This window comes from Centruroides vittatus, unplaced genomic scaffold (genome assembly GCF_030686945.1).
Source record: "Centruroides vittatus isolate TY-2023 unplaced genomic scaffold, ASM3068694v2 contig_2433, whole genome shotgun sequence".
Classification (NCBI taxonomy): Eukaryota; Metazoa; Arthropoda; class Arachnida; order Scorpiones; family Buthidae; genus Centruroides; species Centruroides vittatus.
The window spans coordinates 32497-58102 of record NW_027121533.1 but is presented as its reverse complement, the minus strand read 5'-3'; the positions used below and the strand labels follow the sequence as shown (position 1 = coordinate 58102).

At 30.8% G+C, this 25606-nt stretch overlaps 1 protein-coding gene across 1 annotated transcript in view; it reads left to right on the top strand.

Moving 5' to 3' along the window:
- LOC136971284 (activating molecule in BECN1-regulated autophagy protein 1A-like) overlaps positions 1-19053 on the top strand; it is a 71797-nt gene extending 52744 nt beyond the window's left edge. The window contains exons 11-17 of the mRNA XM_067265745.1: positions 2863-2943; positions 5837-6793; positions 7381-7476; positions 8755-9038; positions 9560-9613; positions 12277-12413; positions 18736-19053. Coding sequence (XP_067121846.1) covers positions 2863-2943; positions 5837-6793; positions 7381-7476; positions 8755-9038; positions 9560-9613; positions 12277-12413; positions 18736-18940 — 1814 coding nt within the window. The 3' untranslated portion in view covers positions 18941-19053. The remainder of the gene's footprint in view (positions 1-2862; positions 2944-5836; positions 6794-7380; positions 7477-8754; positions 9039-9559; positions 9614-12276; positions 12414-18735) is intronic.
- Positions 19054-25606: the final 6553 nt, after the last annotated feature.

Below are 25606 nucleotides of genomic sequence, written 5' to 3'. Positions count from 1 at the left end.
TAGCTTTTAACCTTTCTGATGTAGATAAGTGTGAATAGATACATCAAAATGATGTGAACGTTAGTGTTCGGTTCATTTCTATTCCTTTTTATGTTTTATTTATCTATTCACTTTTCCTACAAAGTAGTGGTATAATCCCAAATCATTTGCATATTGTGATAAAGTAGTTTTGATCATTTTTTGACATTTCCGTCCAAAATGTGTAAAGTTATTCAATTGGCTTCTGAAGAAATTGGCAAAAACAAAGCCTGGAATGAAGTTAGATTCCAAATGTGAATTGCAGGTTGATCGAAGGCATTTGAGTGATATCGGTAATTTTCTTGCAGATTAGAATAATTATGGAAAGATCACAGGATAGAAATTTTTTTAGCCAATGTCAAGAGAGGCAAATGTTGCATTGCACCAGTAACAGTTTTAGCTATTTCTAAAATTTTGAAAGAATCTGATAGAAGTGGTGATCTTCGAACTGGCCAAAGAGTGTTATAAAAAATGATCAAATTTAAAAGATGAAGAAGTAGTTTCATATGACTGAGAAGTGCAAAAGAGTGAGATTGGAGTTTGTATCATATTTTTGCTAATTATCTGGCATGTTGGTCTATCTGGGGAGACCACGAAATCAGGTATTTCCATATGGTAAAAACTGGTATGCTGGTTTAAGTGAGGTTATACATCCCTCTCTACAGGGTGCATTAAAAAAAGAACATGTATTCTAAAACTGAAACTGTTAGCATTACTTCGAAAACTATGATTATGTGTTTAATGTCTTCTTTTTAATATAAAATATTTGTGGAATTCCGAAAGTGTGTTTTTTTATGTGTATTTTATTATTATTTGATTCAAAAATGCAAAAATAAACATTAAATTTAAGAAACTTGCTATAAATTATCTGGGCTTACACCAATAAACATCAGCTTTGTGTGAAATTTGAGAGGAGGGTATTATTTTTAAGGTGGGTAGAAGGTCAGCATAACCAACACTGACTTACTACCACTACCACTACCACTATCACTTACTACCAACAAGTTGTTAATTGTTTTATTGTCTTGTAAACAAAAGCTCTCTTCCTGATTTTAAGTTGGTCAAATTACAATGTTATTTTATTGTACTGGGAACAATGTTTTCTTTAACATATAATTAACAACTAGTTGTATTAGATCTGATTAATTTTATATTTTAGTCGCAGTTTAATTGGCATGCTGGTCTTCCCTGTTTATATGCAGCATGTTGGTCATTCCACAAAAATACAGTATGAAGAATGATGTTGTGGACAGAAAAGTATAAAGATGTGATCTTAGATGAAAAAAGGCTTAATTTGTATGGTCCAGACAAATTCAGTAGCTACTAGCATGATTTGAGAATGAGTGTTGTCGACTAACTTGAGGCAGATGAGTGGCAAATCAGAAAATGATTTGGTCGGCTATTTGACAGAAATGGAAAGGCAAAGTGGTTTTCTATTCCAGAAAAATGGATGCAAAATCATGCATACTGATGTAGAAAACTTATTGGTGTAATGATTGCATAGCATAGGATTACAGGTGGTACTGTTTCAAAAAGAGAGAGCTCTTGTGGCTGGTAACATCCAGAGACCATCTTATCTTTCTCCTCAAATGTGGAAAAGTAAAAATGCATGTTGTGTGAACTTCTTGGAATTTTGTAACTAACACAAATAAATAAACGTTTTTGGAATGTAGTGTCATTATTTTCTGACTCCATAAGTAGTGATCCAGACATGGCCAGAGGAGAAATGTTGTCAAGGACTTATAAACTACCCTTCCTTTATTGAGGCAAACACATGGCACGGATATCACGATTTCCCAATCACCTGAAATTTATAGCTAGTTTTCAGTGATTTCAAATCAGTGATAGATATAACAGTATTGTGAGATACTTCTTTATTTTCAAACTTTTAATGAAATCTGACTCTGCCCAGAATGACCTCGGAAGACACTTATGTCACAAAGAGTTTCAGCAAAAATGCCAGAGTTCTGGCATAATAATTCCAAATCATGTTTTACCAATCTAAATGTCAATATGCACTAAAAGGCATAACTACTAAGTGAACTAAATCGAATCACATGGTGTCAGTACTTCAACTTGAGGAGTTAGCTATGGTGGATGATGGCCTTCCATTGTTATATTCAACTATGAAGGTTATTAAATCTATTAAGTATTGTTTCAGTTGACAAATCAGTGCCAAAGGAATTAATATGGAATACAATTACTAAATATGAACTGGATTTTAAATAGTTAGGACTGTACAAAGTTTTTAAACAATGAATTTCTCTTCTTAAGCAGCTCATTAGAACCACACTCCCATATTCCCAGAGATAAATCTCTCATACAAAGTTATATAATGGATTAGTGACTTATGTGATTTGTCATCACCTGGCACAACTTTTAGATTGAGACAAATACATTTTTGCTATATTTTAATGACTTTAGATCAATCCAATACATTGCCACCTGCAGTAAATAATCGGGCTAACTTTTGGATATAATCTTTAATTGTTTATATCCAAAAGTTAGCCTGATTATTTACGGCAGGTGGCAATGTATTGGATTAATGTTATTGGGTTTAGTACGATGTTTATTTGGACTTTAGATCAATTTGCTTTTATTGTACAGTTGTAACATTTCACTTTTTAATCTTTTTTTTTATTTCCAACTATGCCATTTAATAATGTTTAGATATCATTTTTTTAACAAAATAAAAAAAAATTACATTTTGTTTTGAATAGAATCAAAATTATAAATGTAATTGCAAAATAAGAATTTCTCTGGCTTTTGTAAATCGCGACAAATTAAAATTATTAACAATTATGAAATTAAAATTAAAAATGAGCATTTTTTTTAATATTTCAGCTGCTGAAAGAATGGTACAAGGTGGTGAAGATAGTTCTATTGCTCATAGATGGGATTTAGCACATTGTTTATGGCTAGTTGGTAAGTGTGAAGTTTATATAATTGTCATATAATTACGTTTACATGAAAATATGTTAATTATAACAATATTTGAATTTGGGTACCCTTGTTCAATTTTTGTTTTTAATGCTAGTAGTAAATAATTGAGAAGCATTTACAAAATTTATCTTTTATAGTTAATTATCAGAAACATTAAATACAGTAATCAACAATATACACTTTAATTATTGATAGTATTTACGTATAAAATATATATTAGTTTTAGTAATTTTACTGTGGAAGAAATAGAGATTAAGTGTACATTGGTGTCGAAATTCTGCAATTCTTATTGATTTTGAAATCCATTTGTGAGCTAACCATCTCATTTTCACAGCATAATCATACTCAACATGTATTTGTTAAAACGGAAGATATGATTATAATCCAGCAGATGACCATGAAACTGAGGATTTGGTCTGTAAGCTTCAAGAAAAGGTAACAATGCAGGTTTTGTTAGAAATCAATTCAAATATATTTGGAGTTTTGAATTATCAGTTTGAAGGTAAATAAGAAATTATTATAAATGGTAATACTAATGCATAATGCAACCGGATTTATGATTAGTAATATCCATTTTTTAACCAATTGAAATCTTTCATTTGAAAGGTTTATTATTTCTTTGCCTTTTTGGCTGTGATTCTCTTTTGGGAGATGTTTTGGGGGTGATTAAAATTTTATATTTTATTGTCTTGAGTATGTGGTTTTGATTTTCAGGAAAAAACTTTACTTCAAAATTCAGCCTCTAGTGCAAAACTTGGGGCATCTGTCATATTACATATGTTTTCTAATGAATTTCAGAAGTTAATCATAGTGCAATAACTTTATTTTAATTACAGATGTGGAATATGGAATGATGATTACATCAAAGATATGGCTCTAATTTCCATCTCCATACTTTAAAAACTGCATTCACTGCACAGTACAATCAATGGCAGAATGCAGTTGGCTTGTGTGGAGTTGTTGGACATCTTGTAAAATTGTTTTTTAAGACAGTTAGGTTGGAAACATTGAATAAGTGAGGCTCTTGATAGCTCCATAACCAAAAGTTACAGGGATTCTGATCTGGTGATTGTGGTGGCCATGACATTGGAGTGATTTGCTATTAAGTTGATATGTAGAGTGTACCATCTTGGATAAAGATTGTGACATTCAGACAGTTTCTCTGCTGCAATGCTGGAATAAAGTCTATATTAAGCAACGTCAATAGAATACATCACTTGTCCCAGATGCAGAGTTTTCTTTTGAAAAATAAGGACCAAAATGATGAAGGATGCTGTGAAACTGCCATGCTGTAACTATGTCGTCGTTGGTGAATGTGTGGATTTTTGTCACTCAAATATGGCAGTTGGGTATTCACATCATGGAAATAAAAATGAGTCTCATAATTTGCTCAAAGATTTTTCAAAGGCTATGTAGACCTGTTCAAGCTATACTGCCCAGCAACATCAGACATCTTCTGCACACTCTATACCTTTGCTACCCAGCTTTCAATAATAAAAATGGGCATTTGTATAAATATGAATATATAAAGTGGCTTAAAAGTTAAATGGAATATAACTGCTTCATTGGAATAAGAAAAATTCAGCTGTTCTAAACAGGCCTTATCTGTTAAAATATATCTTAGTTAACCAACTTTTAAGTTTGTATGGACTTACCTATTTCACATAATTATAAACTGTATACAAACTATTATGTATACAATTTAAACGTTACTGAATGCAACATATATTTTAAATTAAAGTACAGTGGGTGATCGGTTAACAAACAGTTCGGGTAATGAACAAATCGGATAATGAACACTTTTGCAAAAGATTTTTATGTTAGGACAACAAACACCTCACAAAACAAACACAAGAAGAAGTGACGTAAAATAATGATACCGATTTGTCTTCCCTTGTCTTCAGGCAACAATTTGATACTTTTTGGAGCATGGGAGATGTTGACAGTGACGATCAACCCGGTATATACTGATCGGATAGTATTCCTCCAAACTTTGAAACTCTCCCTTGTAATTCCAGCCTTTTATTTTTCTGACAGAAACTATTCTTTTATAGTATTCATGAGACTGTTGGGTAGGCACTTGCTAAGTTTTGCGTCTGTTTTTATTATCGAAAGCTGAGAGTATAATAGCAAAGGTAGAGAGAGTGCAGAAGATGTCTGATGTTGCTGGGCAGTATGGCTTGAACGGATCTACAGTAGGCCACTGTTCAATCTTATCTAAGAAAAATACAGTATAATCAAGATGATTCAAGCAGCTAAAGAAGTAACAAAAATCACACCTGAGAAATAAAGAACATTGAAGAGCTCATAATGGAAACTGATCTGACAACAGAAGAACACCAAGAAACTCGACAAGATATGTTTTCTCCTGAAAAAGAGGATTAATGCCGATAACTGCTATTAAAGATCTTTTGAAGAAGTGGGAGGATGTCAGAACAACGGTCTTAGAATGGCATCCAAACCAGGTTGAAGTTAATTAATTCTGAAAAATCCTGAAGAAGAGAGAAAAGCAATCGACAATGGACAGATTCTTTAACCCCCACAAATGGAAAAAACATGAATGATGAAAATGCAAGACTGTATATATGTATTTTTAGTATTACATATAAATAAATGTAGTAAGAAAGTATATATTTTTTATTTTTTGGGGTCTCCAGAATGAATTAATCAAATTCCCATAAAAGCCTATGGTAAATCGATAATCAGTTAATGAACAATTCGGATAGCAAACAAAGTCTTGGAATGGATTATGTTCATTAACCAATCACCCACTGTATACAAATTCTGTTTCTTAGATTATTAAAAGTTTGCTTGTTTTTTATATCTTTTGTAATAGAACAAATTACACACACAATTTTCTTTTATCTCTTTTCAGAAATGAGTTTACAGTTAACTCGTCAAATGCAGAGGATACTTGCAGCAGATTACAGGCTTACCCATTTGCATGTTTCGGCAACTGCAAATCCTCCTCCCATACAGCCTCAATCAGGTTTTTCTGCTTATCCTCAGAATGCAGAATTGGTAATTTCTAATGATTCCAATAGAAATAACTCGGATGTATTAAATAATAGAGTATTTATGTCAACTCAGTCGTCGTTTGATAATTCTTGTGAAAGTGAAAGTCAAACCTATGAATTTAATAGAGTCCTAAATTTAACTAACAAGAAAAATTGTCAGTCAAACCAAAGTTCTGAAAATTCGTCAGTGATGACAGAAACTACTACTTCACCTCAAGAAAATAAGAAATGTATATCTAGTGAAAATATTATATCAAATAATATGAAAACTAGTAGTTTTGAACCAATTAATAATCAGTCTAAATCTGTAATTAACAAACTACAAAATAATTCGGAAAATCTTAATAAGGAAGGTTCCAATAATATAGACTTTAATTCAGATATATCACTTCCTTCAACCTCAGGTGTAAGTTTATTTTTAAATAATACTTCGAAAATGCAGGAATCTCAAAGAAACAGTTTCGTAGAGAATTCTTCTACTACTCCATCGGTGCTGCCCGAAGATTCGTCGGATTCTTCTTCGGATGAAATTAGTGATAGACATCAAAATAATTTTAACAGACAATCATCCACACATCATAAAAAAATTAATTCACCAAATTTAAGACAGGGAAGAAGAAATCTAATCATTCCAGAAGTTCAAATAGAACCATCGTCTCCTGAAGAATCCTTAACACCTCCTCCTTCCAGAGAAAGACCAAGATCACCTCCACTGCCAACTATTCTCTCGGGTAACGGTCCCCCGCTTCCAACTTGGGGTAGAATTTCTCCTTATTTATCACTTTTCTACGATACCGGTTTTAGATCAAGAATGGGTGAGTACGTCTATATAAAATTTCAGTTTTTTTAAAGGAATAAAAGTAATTCTGTTTTGTAATTTAGAAAATGTTTTATATTATACTTAACAACTCAGTTTTTGTATTTATACAAATAGAATCAATTTTAATAGTTAAAAATCTCTGATTCTGATATATATACAGTAAAACCTATTTAAAACAGAACTTGAATAAAATGGAAACCTGCCTAAATAGGAAAAATTCTTTGAAATGGAATGATTTTTCTATGTTAAATTTTATTAGCCAAAAACATGCCCATTGCAGAAACTGAAGAGGTCTTTATTCGTGAAGATTATAACTTAATCTGGATAAAACAAAATTAAGAAAATAATAAGGATCTTCAGTGTTTTAAAGCGAACATTTCAACATACAGTTTATCACACGTAATGTGTTAAATTAACTTTTTGCACGAGTCAAGTTACTTGGGTATAAATTGATTAAAATTTGATATTTTTTGCAAATCATTAGAAAGAGAATGTTGTTGATAAAATGATAAGCCACTTAATAAAATATTAAAATAAAGTGAATTAATATTCTAAATTTATTTATTTATTTTTGATTTTAAGGAGCATTTATTGGAATACACGAAACTGCCCATCATATCACTCATCGAATTCAATCGTGGGATTTCTCGAAATGTCAGATGCCTTGCATTCGCAATGGTAAGTAAAGTATAGAATATCTTAGAAATCAATTCTATGGACCACTGATAAGAATTTCAATCTGTATTTGCTAAAATCATTTAGTGAAAAAGAATAACCACAAATCTTATTACAGTAGGTTCCATGAATCTTGGTAGGGCTGCTGTGAGTACAATAGCAAGGATGAGAGTATGTAGTATGTGAAGGGTCTAATTTATATGATCACTGGTGCATAGTCTATTTAAATAGTCCAGAGCCCCATTTGGACAATGTGTACACTATAAATTTGAATGTAACACAGAATAATAAAATATTTCATAACACTGTTTCTTCTAAAAGTTGTTCGGACATTCTATAAAATGCATTTTGATAATTGTCGAATATCTAATAATTGATGAAAAAGCGACTGAAAAGCAGTTAACATTTGGGAGGAAGACCCTTATAACAGTTGAAAATTAGCTTTAAATTGAAAAAAATATTTTAATTGATGACTATTTTGTAATTACTTAGAGATCAGTTGTTCATAAAAAATTTCTGCATATTAACCAAGATGTAAGATGAATTTTATATATATATATGTAATACCAAATCTCATTATTGAACTTAAACTGGAACTACCAGATTATTTAGATTATATTAACACTAATTTTATAATTAAATCATCAATGTTAGAATTTGGCTAAACATAGGAGGTATCCTACCATGTTATATAAACATTAATAATTAGAAATTAAAGTTTAGTTTAATTAAATATGATGGAAAATGCTGATAGAATGGAATGATTTGGATTGGAGCTCAAATGTAAACAGTGTGACTAAGTAATTTAATTTCTGTTTCTTTTTCTTTTTAAGATAAAAGGCTTGAAATTCATCATAGAAGTATTTTTTATGAAGAATTTCAAAAAAGTGAATAAAAAATCCTGCATTTCTATGGAATGGAGGGACGCGTTACTGATTATGCCAGTTAGATATTATTCTAATTTTCAAACCATTCAGACATACAGTAATTAAAACAAATTTTATATTTGATAAATTAATAGCCCGCTTGCTATATTTTCTATTAAAGACGGCAGTTTGATACAGATAAACTAACTGTCCAACTCAATTTTTTTATAGTTAAGTACCTTTGCATTTTCAAACAGTTCTTGATTAAAAAAAAGAACACAATTATTATTAATTAAAAATTATGCAAAACTTAATATTTGTTTCATAATCTACAAGGTTACTTTTGATTATTTTATCAGCTTATTTTAATAAATAGATTTAAAAAAACCTATAAATAAATTATTTATATTTTCAGCTAATTGGAATGTGGTCGTACCAAAGTGTAAAATACATAACGATGCAAGCGTAGACATTTCACGCGATGGACAGCTTCTGGCCGCTCTCATTCCTACGACCAACGGACTGAGGCATGCCGTTACATTATCTATATATTCACTTCAGTCTCATAGTTTGGGTCAGTGTTTATACACGTGGAAATTTGGACCGACCGTTATCTCTGTCAGTTTATCTCCTCTCGGTAGATACATCATAGTTGGATTAGGTTCCTCTCGTCTCTATTTATCATCTGCGGAACGAGAGGTAAGATTTGCTTTAATTATTATTGGAACAAAATAGAAATTGTGTGTATTGTCATTCTATAATGCTTAAAATTTTTATTAAGTATGTAAACTTTTTGTACAAAGTATGATCTATAGCTAGTCCTTCGGCATTTTTTGTGTGTTTTATATTTTATTTCTTGTTGATTGATTTAAAGTTTCTGGAATTAAAAGTATACATTTCAATCTTATTTTATAAATGTTTATATATTCTTTTATAATAAACTATAAAAAGATTATGAAATTTGGACTAAAGATAGGTAGTTAGGCTTGTATTATATTTAAAAATTAAAAATAAATAATATTATTATTAATGTTCGAGCCTGATGATAATTATTAGTTATGAACAAGGCATAATAAATAATCAAATGATATGGTTGAATAATTATTATTCAGGCAATATCATTTTGATTATTTCTAGAATTTCGGCTTCATTTTTCTATATTATAAGATTACCTTAAAGATTGTAGTTAAATTGATTATTATTATTTTTTTTTCTTACAGACAGTTGCTCAGATATTTAAATTAGAATCAAATAATAAATGCAATACATTATTGGTAAGTACGTTTCTTTTAAGTAATGTTGACGGGATTTATTATGAAAAAACACATTGTATAAATCAAAATACAGTAAACTTTTTTGGTGGTGAAAGGTTTTAGATTTTTAATTTGTTAAATTCTGTTATTTCAAAATATCAGGTCAGTCCATAAGTTCGTGCGTATTTTTATCTACAAAAAAAGCAGCAAAAAATTTTAATTAAATTTTATTTCAATCTATAATGTATTCACTCATTATTTTGTACAATTTCTTGCCATCTTGATGGTAGCTTTTTAATCCTGTCTTTGTAAAATGATTTCGGTTTTGAATCAAAATATTCAGAAATAGCCTTTTTTACATTGTTCTCATCCTCAAAAGTTTTCCCTTTTAAAAAATTCTGCAAAATGCGGAAAAGATGATAATCACTGGGAACAATATCTGGCAAATATGGTGGATGAGGTAAAATTTCCCAGTTGTAGCTTTCAAGTTTCTGTACAGTTATTTTTGCAGCGTGTGGTCTGGCATTGCCATGCTGCAAGAGAACCTGCTTTCTGTTCACTAACGACAGTCGATTTTTTTTCAATTTTTCATTTAAATGCTCTAATTGCTCACAATACATTTGAGCTGTAATTGTTTGATTAGGTTCTAACAGCTCAAAGTGAATTACACCTGACATATCTCACCAAACAGACAAAAGAATTTTTTTTGGATGCAACCCATCTTTGCGGTTTTAGCTGCTTGTCATGATCCATCCATTGTCTTTTTCTCGTCACATTATTATAGAGGATCCATTTTTTGTCTCCAGTAACCAGCCTACCAAGAAAAGGTTCTAAAGCAATGCGGGATAAAAGAGACGTGCAAATGTTTACACATTGTTGTCGGTTAGCTATTGACAGTTCGTGTGGTATCCATTTTCCTAGCTTTGAAACTCTTCCGATTTGTTGTAGGTGTCTATGAACAGTTCCACGAGATGAATTTAAACGTTCAACAATTTCATCAACTGTTAAAGATGGTTCTGCTTCAACTAGTGCAGAGAGAGCATCATCATCAAAGTCAACGGGTCTTTCAGTACGAGCCTTATCCTCCACACTAAAATCATTGTTTCTACATCTTTCAAACCACTTCTGTGCAGTCCTTGCACTAATTATGATTTGATTATTTACAGTATTTATTTTTTTGGTTGCATTTGTAGCATTCTCACCACTTAAAAATAAAAAGTATAAAACATGTCTTTTGTATTTGTTCGTTACTTCCATTTTAACGAAAATAAACAACTGAAATGTTTACAATTCTGAACAGTATTATATGAATGAGATCCAATTTAACACTTCAGTGTAAAAATTATCACATTAGACTGACATTTTAAACAGCAAAACAAGGTTTTTCTCAAGGTCATAAAAATGCACATGGACTTATGGACTGACCTGATACTTAGATCTAATTATCTCAAATATTAGAAAAAGTTAAGCAAAGGTTAACAATTTAAATAAATAATGGAGATTTTGTAAGGTTTAAGTGACAAATAAAAATTAATTGCTCTCGTAATTGAAAGATCACTTTTATCTAGAGGCCATTTTTGTGCCCTGAAGGTGACCTTTGAAGCAGTTTTGACGGTATGTAAACATTTGAGGATTAATAATGACTAAATGCAGTTTTTTCGCTAGCTTACATTTTGGTTTTTTGTTGTTCCAAAATATCCTGTTAACTTTTAAAAGTTGAGGAATTTACTACAGTCACTGAAACAAAATTTTTTTTGAAAAAATTTTTGCATACAGTGATGCAAATCAGAAGTTTTTTTTAACACCAAAATGAAAAATCAGGTTGCATGTCTTGGTGTTCCGGGATTTAAATAGAATAAATTAAAAAGGGCCGATTAAAAAAGAATGATTATATTGAGCTGCCAATCAGGGCTCATGCTAGACCTAAAATATTCTGGGTCATTTTAACTTGTGGATTGTAGGAATGCGAGTAAAATACAAAGAATTAAAAGTTAAATTTTAAAAATTTATTTTCTGATAATCATAGTGATTTCATATAGTTAAATACATTTTTGTGATTGAGTTTGATTCAATTTACTTACAATAGCACAAATTTTTATTTAAGGTGTAATGAATGAGAATGTTACCAGATAAAAATTTTTTTTCCTCTGACTTTCATACATTCAAATGCTTCTTCTTAGTCTTTAATTATAATCTAAATTACCATCTGACAAGAAAATTTTTAATAAATTCTTTTATTGAAAGAAATGTAGAGATAAGTTTATCCATACAGTTGTGTTATAATTTTAAATTATACATACATTCAAAGGAGGAATGTGGATAGCATAACTAATAAAATATATGTATGGTAGTGAGTTCAGGTTCTGCTCTAGATCTGTCATTTCTTTCAAACTTCTCTATTTATTTACAAATTAATTAATTAATTCAATTCTAATCATTAGATTGTATCACTATTTTGTAATAAATTTATTGTTATTCGAAAATTATTTAATAAGTAAAATAAATTATATTTACTTCAGATAATTAGCACTGAGTTCTGATCATTATATATGTTTACTTTATGATTTAATTACATATTATTTTCCAAATTCATGGTTCAATGTTTGATATAATGTTACCATAATGTTTTACTTAATATTGCCAAGTATCCCGTTATTAATGTAACGTACACTATATAATTACAGCATGTACGCAATCTCAGTCAGCAAGGTCTTGGCCAGCAACTACAAGTGAGTTTGAATTCTGTCCGATGGCTACCTCAGCCTGGTCAAGGTCTTATTTATGGAACAAACAGAGGCTGTCTCTGTATCTGTCGACCAGCGTAAGTAATCATTGTCCATACACTTTTTTTCAATAGCTAATTATAGTTAGAATTAGTCTGTAAAACATGTATGCAATTTTGTTTTATCAAAAGTCATATTTATATAATATAATTATTTTTCTAATTATCTACATTAACACTTTCCTAAATTTTTACACTTTGTTAAAACAACTGAACACACGCAATGGACAAAACAGTAAAAACGTGTTCTTTATACTGGCTCTTCACTTAACATGACTGCATTACTGTCACCTGATGATTCATAGAGCAACACAATTGCTGCCCTATGTGCCTACAGACTTTGTGCAAAATGGTAGGCAATTGGCAATGAATTATGGAAATATTTTAAAATGACTACTTTAAAGTTTTATATTTTTAAATTTAATTTTTAAAATCTTATACGGTAATCCCTCGTTATATCACGCTTTTCGGGAGACAAAGAAAAGGCATGATATATCCCGTGGCACAATATTGCTGACTACTAAAAATTCTGGGCTTTTACTAAACGGATTATACGTGTTGCTGAATCTCTATCCTCTATTCTTTCATTAGCAAGTGTTTCTGATAAAATTCAGTATTGTAAAACTACGCTATTTGTGGTTATATGGTATTAATCGACCTTTAAGTAAACATCCATACCACCATTCAAAATTTCGTAGAAACTTGTAAATAAGGAGAGAGTACTAAAAACCAATAAATAAACAACTTTTAATATCAAAAGGAAACAAATGATAATTGATCTATCTTCCTGTTTTACTTATTTAGATCTTGGCGAATTTATTGTTTCACCTGCAGTGGTAGCTTTGAGGACAATGGTAGGAATAAAAGACTATATTTTGTTGCAAAAAGAAATTCAGTGGCAATCTGTAATTTAAAATTTATTGAATCAAAAGCTTATAAAATTTGGGGACCAAAAAAAGTGCAATATAATGAGGGGCTACCATATTTACTATTATTTTGCATTTTTTTGAAATTTCCACATCGTGCTAAGGGTAATAGCTAAAAATATGATGTCACATACATTTGGAATTATGGATGCTGCATGCCGATTTCCTGTGACAGAATCGCCACTCAAAAATATATGTTGTCCCAGTACTCTGTTGCAAAACTATTTGAGGGCAATTTAATGTCACAAACAGTAATAAAGGTGATAGTGTGATTTTCAGGCAATTCAAAGTGGAGAGCCAGCATTAGAATGTAAGGAAGATATTCTGCATCTACTGTATGTTCTAAAGCAGTGGTTCCCAACCGGTGTTCCGCGGAACACTGGTGTTCCGTAAGCATCTCCCAAGTGTTCTGCAGATTTAGTCGCAAATCAGAAAATGTACAATCGTATTCGAACCGCCGAATATCAAAAAATTAAAATCATAAAATTTTCATAAACTTAAATATATATGTACAACTCGTACTTATGGAGTGTACTACTGTTTCGAATAAGATAAAGGCAATGATAAAAACTGAATGAAATATGTAAAAAACATCAGGCACAAGTTTCCCATTAAATCTGTATCTGGACTGCTGTATGTTACTATGTATATCATTCGTCTCTGTAATCCAAAAGATTTCTGGTAGACGATCTCACAGCAAACTTTAAGTTCGGAACTCCCTTTATTTCTTAAAAAATGACATATGCATTTCGGGTTGGTATATTTAACCTACCCCTCCTCAGTGCTAATTTTTCAAAAAACATAAAAGAGAAGGTATAAATCTCAGCACATGACACAAATACATTAAACGATGTCACATTTACTTACTCTTAAAGTAAAAGTTGTGTATGAGCTACCACTACAACAACACATCCAACCATTTGCTTTCCATTTAAAATGCACTTGAAGTGTTTGCATAACATCACTATTAAAAACCATTATACATTATAACATTATTTGTAAACAACCAGTATAAACAATAACTAATACGATACATACCGTTAAAAAATAAATAGCTTGCAAACAATCAAACACACTAGTGATACATAAGAACACCTCTTTTAACCAATCGCAACATCACACTTCCATCACTTTATAGCGCCCTCTATCACTCTATACCATCTAGAATCGATTTGCATCCCATCAGAAATATTTATTAAATTATTTTGGTTTTTCTTAATTTCTAAATGTTCTTTAAATTTACGTTTGTATATATCCCTTTCATGATGTAGAATTTTAATATTATTGCGATTTATTTTACATTTATTATTTTCCGTGTGTTCATACTAAGGTGAATTTTTATACCTCAACCTGATAGCTGCTTCATGTTCCTTTATTCGTATATCTAATAACCTGCCAGTTTCTCCTATATAACTACATGGATTCCTACAGTCACACTCTATTTTATATACAATACCTGTCTTTTTTAACTGATCTATATTATTAAGGTTACTACTATTAATATATCTAGAAATATTATCTGTAATCTTATTTTTCAAAGTCGGGGCCAAACATATATTGTTTTTCTTTAGGATTTTACTAATATTTTCAAATATACCTTTTATGTGTGGGAATTTTTTGTACTGTTTTTCAGATTTAAATTTAGTATTAAATCTATTTTTTAAAAAACCAGCTCTCCACTTATTAATTTTAAATTTTGGGTAATCATTCAAAATGAATTTATTATCTAATTCTTCTAATTTAATGTTAATACCATCAGATATGTGTTCTTATTTATATAATCAGGTATGTAAGAATTGAAATTCGTAGTTTTTTTAACATCACAGGGTTTTTTGTATGTTATAAATTCAAATTTTTTAGTATTGTTTACAATAGTGATATCAAGGTAATTAATTTTTTTATTCTCTTCAAGTTCAATGTCAAATTGTATTTTTTTATTTATACCATTTATAAAGGGATGTATAATGTTTTCATTAGTTAAACTACTATTATATATAATTAAGTAATCATCTACGTATCTCACTATTAATTTTATGCCGTTAATGTTATTTATTTTCTTATCTATATTAATCATAGCTATTTCTGCTAATTTTGGCCCTATCTTTGACCCCATACTTATACCCTCCAACTGCTTATAAAACTTATCATTCACCTTAAAATAATTATTTCTATATGCAAAATGTCTCAAATCAATTAAAGTTTTTTCTACATTCAGTTCTATTAAACTATCTCTTATTAGCTCCCAATCAATATTGGGGTACATATTTTTTATATCCAGGCTCATTAATTTATCCGTGTTTTCTTTTTTTAACTTTTTTATTCTATTAATAACACTATCCGCATTATCCACACTATAAATAGAATTTTCAATATATTTTAACTGTTGTTTAATATACTGCTCCAAATTATATAGAACTGAAAATTTAAAATCAACAATTGGCCGAAACTTCTCCTCTTGCTTATGTGTTTTCAATCTTATATTTAACTGCGGGGTTCTATTATTTCTAGTATCTAGTATGTAATTTTTATTTATATTACTAATATTATTATTCTGAATACCTTTTTTAACAAGTTTATTTAATTCCTTTTTTATTTCTTCATACGGGTTATCATTTAGTTGGATATAATTATTACTTATAATTTGTTCACTAGTTTTTTCAATTAATTTATTTTTATTCATTATAACTAATTGTTTTGTTTTATCTGCTTTTATAATTGTAAGATTATTACTTTTAAGAAAATTCACAAGTAACGACATATTAATTTTACATTTTTTGGTCTAATATTTATCTCTTTGAGCTACACGTTTTAAATCTTGAATAACTGATGTTATTAAGTTATTGCTATCTTCTTTTTTAACAGTAAGATCTTTTATATTCTTATCTATATTCGCAATCATATCTAATGTAAGTTCAGTTTTAGGTAAGTTATACTCTAAACCCAACGCTAAGAATTTTAGAATTGTAGAAAAAACTTTAATTGATTTGATACATTTTGCATATAGAAATAATTATTTTAAGGTGAATGATAAGTTTTATAGGCAGTTGGAGGGTATAAGTATGGGGTCAAAGATAGGGCCAAAATTAGCAGAAATAGCTATGATTAATATAGATAAGAAAATAAATAACATTAACGGCATAAAATTAATAGTGAGATACGTAGATGATTACTTAATTATATATAATAGTAGTTTAACTAATGAAAACATTATACATCCCTTTATAAATGGTATAAATAAAAAAATACAATTTGACATTGAACTTGAAGAGAATAAAAAAATTAATTACCTTGATATCACTATTGTAAACAATACTAAAAAATTTGAATTTATAACATACAAAAAACCCTGTGATGTTAAAAAAACTACGAATTTCAATTCTTACATACCTGATTATATAAATAAGAACACATATCTGATGGTATTAACATTAAATTAGAAGAATTAGATAATAAATTCATTTTGAATGATTACCCAAAATTTAAAATTAATAAGTGGAGAGCTGGTTTTTTAAAAAATAGATTTAATACTAAATTTAAATCTGAAAAACAGTACAAAAAATTCCCACACATAAAAGGTATATTTGAAAATATTAGTAAAATCCTAAAGAAAAACAATATATGTTTGGCCCCGACTTTGAAAAATAAGATTACAGATAATATTTCTAGATATATTAATAGTAGTAACCTTAATAATATAGATCAGTTAAAAAAGACAGGTATTGTATATAAAATAGAGTGTGACTGTAGCAATCCATGTAGTTATATAGGAGAAACTGGCAGGTTATTAGATATACGAATAAAGGAACATGAAGCAGCTATCAGGTTGAGGTATAAAAATTCACCTTGGTATGAACACACGGAAAATAATAAATGTAAAATAAATCGCAATAATATTAAAATTCTACGTCATGAAAGGGATATATACAAACGTAAATTTAAAGAACATTTAGAAATTAAGAAAAACCAAAATAATTTAATAAATATTTCTGATGGGATGCAAATCGATTCTAGATGGTATAGAGCAGGGATGGCCAACACGTAGACCGTGGTCGACCGGTCGACCGCAAAGATTTTGAAAGTAGCCCGCGAAGCTAAAGTTGAACAATTTGCTTTCACTTAATGTTTAAAAATCTTAATTCAATAATTTATTCTTACAATAATGGACTGTCTGTGCAACATACCCATACTGTGTGTATTTATCCCGATGAACAATGCAAATGAATGTTAACTTTTAAATTAATTGTAGTCGCAACGCATGCGCATATAAATGGCGCAAAATCATTTGTCAGACAGTAACGTGACAGCCCCTGGCTTTAATCCACTTGTTACTCCTTGGTTTGTGCACTTCAATTTATCTTGAATTTTATTATTATTTTTTTAATTCATACAGCGAACAGAAGCAGGTATGTTAGTTTAGTAATTATTGTTTTAAATGTTATTAATATTTAACACTATTATTTTAGAATAAATAAACCAACTACAAACCGGAAAAAATAAAAACTTATCATTATTTATTTATCATTATTAATTATTTATTAAAATATTTATGAAAAAATCCTAAAACTGTTTGCCCATATTCATAGTAGCCCGCAGACTATATTTTACCGAAAAAAGTAGCTCCTAAGAGATAAAAGTTTGGCCACACTGGTATAGAGTGATAGAGGGCGCTATAAAGTGATGGAAGTGTGATGTTGTTGCGATTGGTTAAAAGAGGTGTTCTTATGTATCACTAGTGTGTTTGATTGTTTGCAAGCTATTTATTTTTTAACCGGTATGTATCGTATTAGTTATTGTTTATACTGGTTGTTTACAAATAATGTTATAATGTATAATGGTTTTTAATAGTGATGTTATGCAAACACTTCAAGTGCATTTTAATTGGAAAGCAAATGGTTGGATGTGTTGTTGTAGTGGTAGCTCATACACAACTTTTACTTTAAACGATGTCACATTTACTTACTCTTAATGTATTTGTGTCATGTGCTGAGATTTATACCTTCTCTTTTATGTTTTTTGAAAAATTAGCACTGAGGAGGGGTAGGTTAAATATACCAACCCGAAATGCATATGTCATTTTTTAAGAATAAGGGAGTTCCTAACTTAAAGTTTGCTGTGAGATCGTCTACCAGAAACCTTTTGGATTACAGAGACGAATGATATATATACATTTCCCATTAAAGTTATTTAGGTATATTTTTTCCTGTCTTAGAATTGGCGTTAATAATATGAGTAGAGTTTTTGAATTATAACTGCTCAATTCTAATAAAATAACTGATGACAAGCTTATGTATTTCATATTAACTTAAGTGAGTGTTCCGCTAAAGAATAATATTTCTTAGAAATATTATTCTTTAGGAATAATATTTCTAAGAAATTTAGGAAAGAAGAATTTAGGAATAATATTTCTTAGAATTGAATATTTTTCTTTCTACCAGAACACCTTTAGACAAAGAACAGATCTTGTTGGAAAATCCTCCGGTGGGTCAGACCACAAGTTCTCCCAGAGAATCCGTTCAGCAGACATCTCAGGTCCCGAGCATGCTTTCGACTGCCACCCAAACCATCCATCCGCAGACCCACACGACGGGAACGCAGACTGCCATCAACAGTAATCCTCTGGTCGACGTAAACGAAGTGTGAAAATCGGGTCGACAATGCGGTGTAACTATTTGATTATTATAGGAGCTGTGGTTAATTATTATAATGTGTAATATTTCATATAATGTAAATAAACGAAAATGATTGTTTCGAGACGTCGCGAGTCCCCGATTAGAACTTTATTAAATTTTATAGAACGTCCGATAATTTAGGTTTTTGTACCTACGTTACACAAAATTGTTTCAATTATTTAAATAATCAATAGTATTGTTTATTTTATAAATAAATTTCCTCACTTAACATGGCGGGTATTTTTATGCAAACATTTGTTTTATATTCGGTTTGGTTCTCCAATTTTCTGGTTTCTTTTAATCTATATACATATTTCAGTTCACATCAGTCATACTTCAATTTAGTGCCATACCATTTTTTTCATCTCCGAAATTGCTACTAGAGGACCTCGATGGTAATAATTGTGATTTTACTCTTCGTTATTGTGGTGTAAATTTGAGTTTGTTACCGGCAAACCATACGACTTTTAATGTGTTTTTATACAAAATCACGCATTTAGTAGTTTACGGATATTAAAGAGTATTCTCTAATATTTTGCAAATAAGATCTATTTGCAAGTAATCGTTGGCACTATATTGAAGTTTGATCATGCGTATTTGAGTTCTATTTTTCCACCACAGACATTCATCACAATAGAAATTTTCTGTTTTTAGATTAATAAAGACTAGTTCATATTTCATGAAAATGGAAGAGGAAAAAATTGCACTAATTGCTTTAGTGTGCATTACTTGTGACATATTTCTGTTCAATTTTGGTTTATGGAAGAGCTCTTATCTTTTCCTACTTCATAAACCACACTTGTTTGTACTGTTAATCAAGAAAATCAATAAAGCAAATATTTATTGACACTTAATATTTATTCAAATGTAACATACAAAACTTCATAAAATAGCGAATGTATTTTGAAACCAGTTTCTTTAATTTCTTATCGGTTCGAGAAGAGAACGAATATTACAAATTTATCAAAAACACACTGGCCGAAGCAGAGTTTTATTCACAATGCTTTAAAGTGCATCCGATCCGTCGTACTTTAGACTTAGTTTAAAACAACAAGAGAGAAAAATGTACGAATGCTTGAGTGAAGAGAAAACTTGTTCTCTCTTCCATTCTCACAAAGTATGAACTTCTATCGATTGGCATCAAACTATTCGGCCCAGAGAAATAAAATCATCAATAAGTCAATTTATTTTTACAATAAGCAAAATTGCAGCCTACAATTTTATATCGTGCCAAAAGTGTTTGTCAATATGCCACTTTTGATTCTGCTTCTGCTCAATAAGTCATCCACCTTTGACAGGTTTGACTGGACGGCCAGTCTTATGGTACTACTTACGACAGCCTCCAGAACCCATTAATTCCTGCCCACGGTGGCAACTAACAGGTTCCAAAGGTCGTTGTAAATAGTACCATAAATCCCTGGTCACACTATGCAATTTTCAGCTGCGCGGGCGACGGCTGTTTCCGTTAACTAGTGATCCCCCTCGAAAACCGGCACAACTGCAACCACAACTAGAAACAAAAAGTTTGTTCTACTCACGACGCGTTGCAAACGCCTTTGTGCCATGTCATACAGTGACAACATTGAAAATAGTTTGTCCTCATGGCAGATAGATAGAGGATTTATACTTTTACAGAATCGAGATTGTGCGAGCTTATTTGGGCTCACGAATACTTGTGGGATTTTAATTCTTCGTTTTATCGAAGATTATATCTTTTTTGTGTATTCTTGCCAGCTATATCAAAATAATTGCCTTTTTTTATTTTATTCATTCCAGAAAAGGAACTGCTTACCATTTTAATAAGAAAAGTGGCTAAAATTCCATAAATATTATGAAGTAGAATGTAAAATGTCAATAAACTCACGGAAGTAGTCAAAAACAAGCTACTGTAATTTTACTGGTTTATTATAGGGTCACGTGTTTCCGAGTTGCAACATCAACGAACAATGTGTGACCACGAGAAGACGCACGCGACTCGCGCTTGTTGCAGTTGCCTGCGCGGCTGGAAATCGCATAGCGTGACCAGGGCTTAAGACTGGCCATTCAATTAACTATATACCAATACATAGTACATATTTACACTATGGGTAATCCTCCAGTCTTGCTCCAGGAAAATTCATTAGAATATTTTAATAACTGGCACTAATTACATAACAAGCCACATATTTCCTTATGCATGTGGCAATATAAAATTTCAAAATGCTACAATTGTTCAAAAATGAGTAAAAATGCCAAACCATATTGGATGACTTTGTACAAAGATTAAGGTTTGGTGTAATTTCAATCAATCTTTTTAATTTACTATAATATTGTCTTAATCTATTGCATTAAACAGAGTGCATATCAAGACAATATTATAGTAAATTTAAAAAAGAGAAATAATTAGACTATGTGGTTAGGCTAGACGCTTTAGACAAATTACTTTTCTATATTTTACTGAGTTTTTGCATTACAATTACACTTAACTGTAATGACTTAAGTTATATTATGTTAAACTAGCAGATGAGCCTGGCGTTGCTCACAGAAAAAGTAACGATAGCAAAGATTATTATTATTAGATTATAGCAGAGCTTACCCGTTTTCACAAAGTGCAAAAATTAGAAGAGGGGGGACCAGAGAATAATTATAAAATTTTTAGATACCTGCTTACCACACTGGGATAACGATAATTAAGACTCGCTGCAACACTAACTGGTGTGTAGTACCACTAAGTGACGAATAATAAACATTTTCGTAACTCTTTCTGGGTTCTTCAGGTTTACTAAATTCGAAAAATAAGCTGGATCTTCCAGAATCATTCATAAATATAAATTTGAACTTTAAGACGAAGAGTTCGAATAAAGCCAACTTATGCGCAGGTGCTCCCCGTGTCAACTTTACATACGATGGAACACTAAATATTGTTGAGAATTTTTAGAAAGGTCCAAAAATATGTTTGATTTCCTGCATAAATGCAAAAAAGGCATCTAAAATAGTACAGTAGAAGCAGAGTTCTTCGGGGTAATCCTTAACCCTCTCTCTCCCCCCGACAGTGGGAATTTCAAAAAATCCCTTCTTAATGTGCATTCTCGTGGCATACCTTATTAAAACACAAGAAACTACATATAAAATGGTATAATAGAAGCCAAGTTCTTCACAGTAAGCCTTAATCCTGTTCCTATCCTTTGCAGGGGGAATTTCGAAAAATCCCTTCTTAGTATACATTCTCATGATGTATCCTAACTGTGTACCAAATTTCAACTCCTAACCCTTAGGCTCTGTACTTATCATCATCAACCCATCTTGATTACATTAAGATATAATGGTGACATAAGAACTCTTAATGTAGTTAGTTAACTACATTAAACACTAGTTAGCTAGTAGTTTAATTTACTAAATTTGGACAGTAACTGTAACTATGTAGTTTACTTACTAACTACTGCCCATTTCTAGTTCGTAGCGTGTGTTTTGTAGTGTTGCCATGCTAATATTTGAAAAATAAAATTCATTTGGAATTTTGAAAAAAGGTAAATAACGAGTGTCCTATTTTTACATTTCTTTTATCTTTGTTTATTTATACACGTCAAATCGTAACTGCTAATTTTTCGAACAAAAAATTAGACATCTCCGATAGGGCACTTGGAACAATTATTCAGTCTAGCATTCAACCTTCCCGAGGAGCCGGATTGCCAAAAGGTTACTTGATTGTCTCCTTTAGCATTTTCCGGGTGTAGTTTATTTGGTAAAAATTGAACCCAAGTCATTGAAGCAATGTGCTATGATTGACAGATACTGCATTGTATTTGTGTAAATATCGGAATTCAATTCGGAAGCTAATCACGGAAATTACATTGAAAAACGTCATTCCTTAAAAGTAAATATTTGTCTGCACGTCCAGATTTAAATCTGCATGCCTTTTATAAACCAGACAAACCATTTTATAAACTTCGTAGCACGTTTAATAATTGCGGGTGCTAATTTTTCACAAATGATTAACTCCATTTCTGCTATTTGTGCAGCAAATCTTTTAGCATGTATAGTTTACACAAGAAACATCACTGTGATCCCTTACAGATAAGTGTGCAAAATTCAATTGCCGTGGAAACCGCTTGCTTTTTATTCTCGGAATTATTTGAAATAATTGGATTAAAAATATTGTAAATGTTACATTTTTTAGTTTAGTAATGCACAATTTTTTAATCAAGTATTACACTAGTTAAACCTTTCAAGGATGATTGACTTTATCTACACACAAGAAATAACCTTCTAGAAGTGAAGTGGTAGAACTCGGTTCGACTGACAATGTGGATAAAATAGCAAAAATTAATGCTAATTTTGTAGTGCATATAGAGTTTGGGTCCTAGACATTTAAAATGGATGATGCATATAAAGAATTTTCCAACACCATTTTCTGCTAAAAAAAAAAAAAATTGTTTAGAGCATCTCAGCATATTGAAATGTCTACATTGATGCAACAGTGTGAAAACGAGCTGAAATAGCAACTAATGAAAGTTCTGATACGCAGAAACTAAATTTAGTAGAGTTCACGATGTCGGTTTGGAACGAACATTAATTACTATGGTATGGTACGGTAATGCTAATCCAAACAGGGCTTTACTATTTCCCCATTAAAGTAATGGACTCTACATGTACACCCCAGCAACAATGCTGGGAACACCAGCTGGAATTCTTTCTGCCACCCCGTGACTTAACAGTTCTAATGTCAGTAAAAACTAGCCTGAAAGCAAAAGCATTATATCCTTACTATTGCAAGATATTTAACTATCATACGCACATTAATTCAAACCCACCACCCATCTCAATTAGTTCAGATTAGTATCTATAATTATTACTAAATTAAGATCATTTACTTGTTTCTCATCATTTGTACAATGCTACAGAACAAAAACATGCAACTACTTTAGAACGGTGAAGTAACTCTAGGAGAGTTTCTCTACCTCTAACGAATCATCGCCCCCTTTGAAGAAACTGTTACGTAGTATTGCCCCCTTCACTTCAAAGAAAATTTTGTTGGGTGTTAGCCTCGGCCCTCAAATTTGTATTGCATTGAATAGACTAGTGACTAGTATAATGTTATTTGTTTAATTATTGTATGATTATATTAAGAAATAATGAATAAAATATCTAATTAATGTTTTACTATATTGTCCAAAAATTTTTTTTTGACCCCCAAAATATAAATTGTTACTAATTGCCCATGAGAAACACAGTTTCCTTTGTCCTAGAACACTAATGAATAGTCTTTTTCTAGTCTAAAGATGGACGGAAAAAAACCTTTATTCCAATCGACACGAGTCGAACAAGATGTAATTACAATTGTGCATCTCGGGTATGGCTCGTCCTTTCGTCGGTCTGTAATCTGCAGGTAGCAAGAATTAGTTTGTACATTTTGACATTTTTTAAAAACATTACACTGTATTTATGTACAGAACCATTTGAAACTCTACGCTTCTCCTTCCCTGTGACTAAACCTAAACTTTATTATTTAATATGTTGTTTTTAAAAAAGTTAAAGTTATGCTAAAAATGATTTTAAGGTAAATATAAGCCGATACGACCACATGGCACGATCAGAACACTGAACGACCTCGTATGCCCTTTAAATATAATGAATGAATTGAAATGCAAATTAAAATCACAAATTCGTTCCATGTTTTATCCTTTTTCGTTTCTTCATTTATCAGTAGATTTCAACTTGTTCCTTATTGTGTCAATCTACGCAGAACTCCCGAGTTGCACACAGGTGTATAAGGTGCTGAAAACATCCATAGTTCTATGGAAGATTCTCTATGGTATTCACTGCAGTCCCAGCCATAGAGAATCCTTCACACGTAAAATTTTATACCTGCTATCTGATCGGTGCATTTTAATTTTTTTCATAAATGACCTACACAAAACATGTTTTGTGACGTATAAGAGATGGAAACTTACCTGGCACGTTTATCCCCTCCACCTAAAAGTGTGATGTAAGATTTGTTTGTAGACAAGTGTGCGTGCGTTCAACCTACAAATTCTAGAATGTATTACTGGAGCTTTAAAATCCCGAAATATACATTATAAATAAGAACTGGATTTATACGATGTCTCTCCATTCTCGCCAATGATAGCCGATTTATTTATCGAATAGGACTAACACCAGTAAAGGCTAACTGTATATAATTAAGATTTAATGGTATCAATAAAGTTAAATATACATTGGGAGATTTGTCATTTGTTTGACTTCAATTCTAATTATACTTTCATAAAAATTAGTTTGGAGATTTGAAATAAATTTTTGTAATGACGCTTTTCTTGCAAATTAGCCGTTGTTCTCCATCCCGATACAGATCGGGTTTGCCTAGCTGCGTAACTTTAATATGCCGACGTCGCGCGCATAAATATAATTTCAATAATCAAAACTAAGAATGTAAAATTCTGATTAAATTAACCGGCAAAATATTTCGGCTAATCTTAAAAAAAAAAAAAAAAAGGCAGCAAGATATTTAATTTCAAAATTGATTTTATTCTTTCAAAGATTATTAAAAAAAAACTGCATGCTAGACTTAAAGATCTCGAGTGCTAGATGCAGTTCATTCTCTGCTTTGACAGAATAAATAAAAACTTAGTGACACTAAAGTACACAAACATAAATATGACAA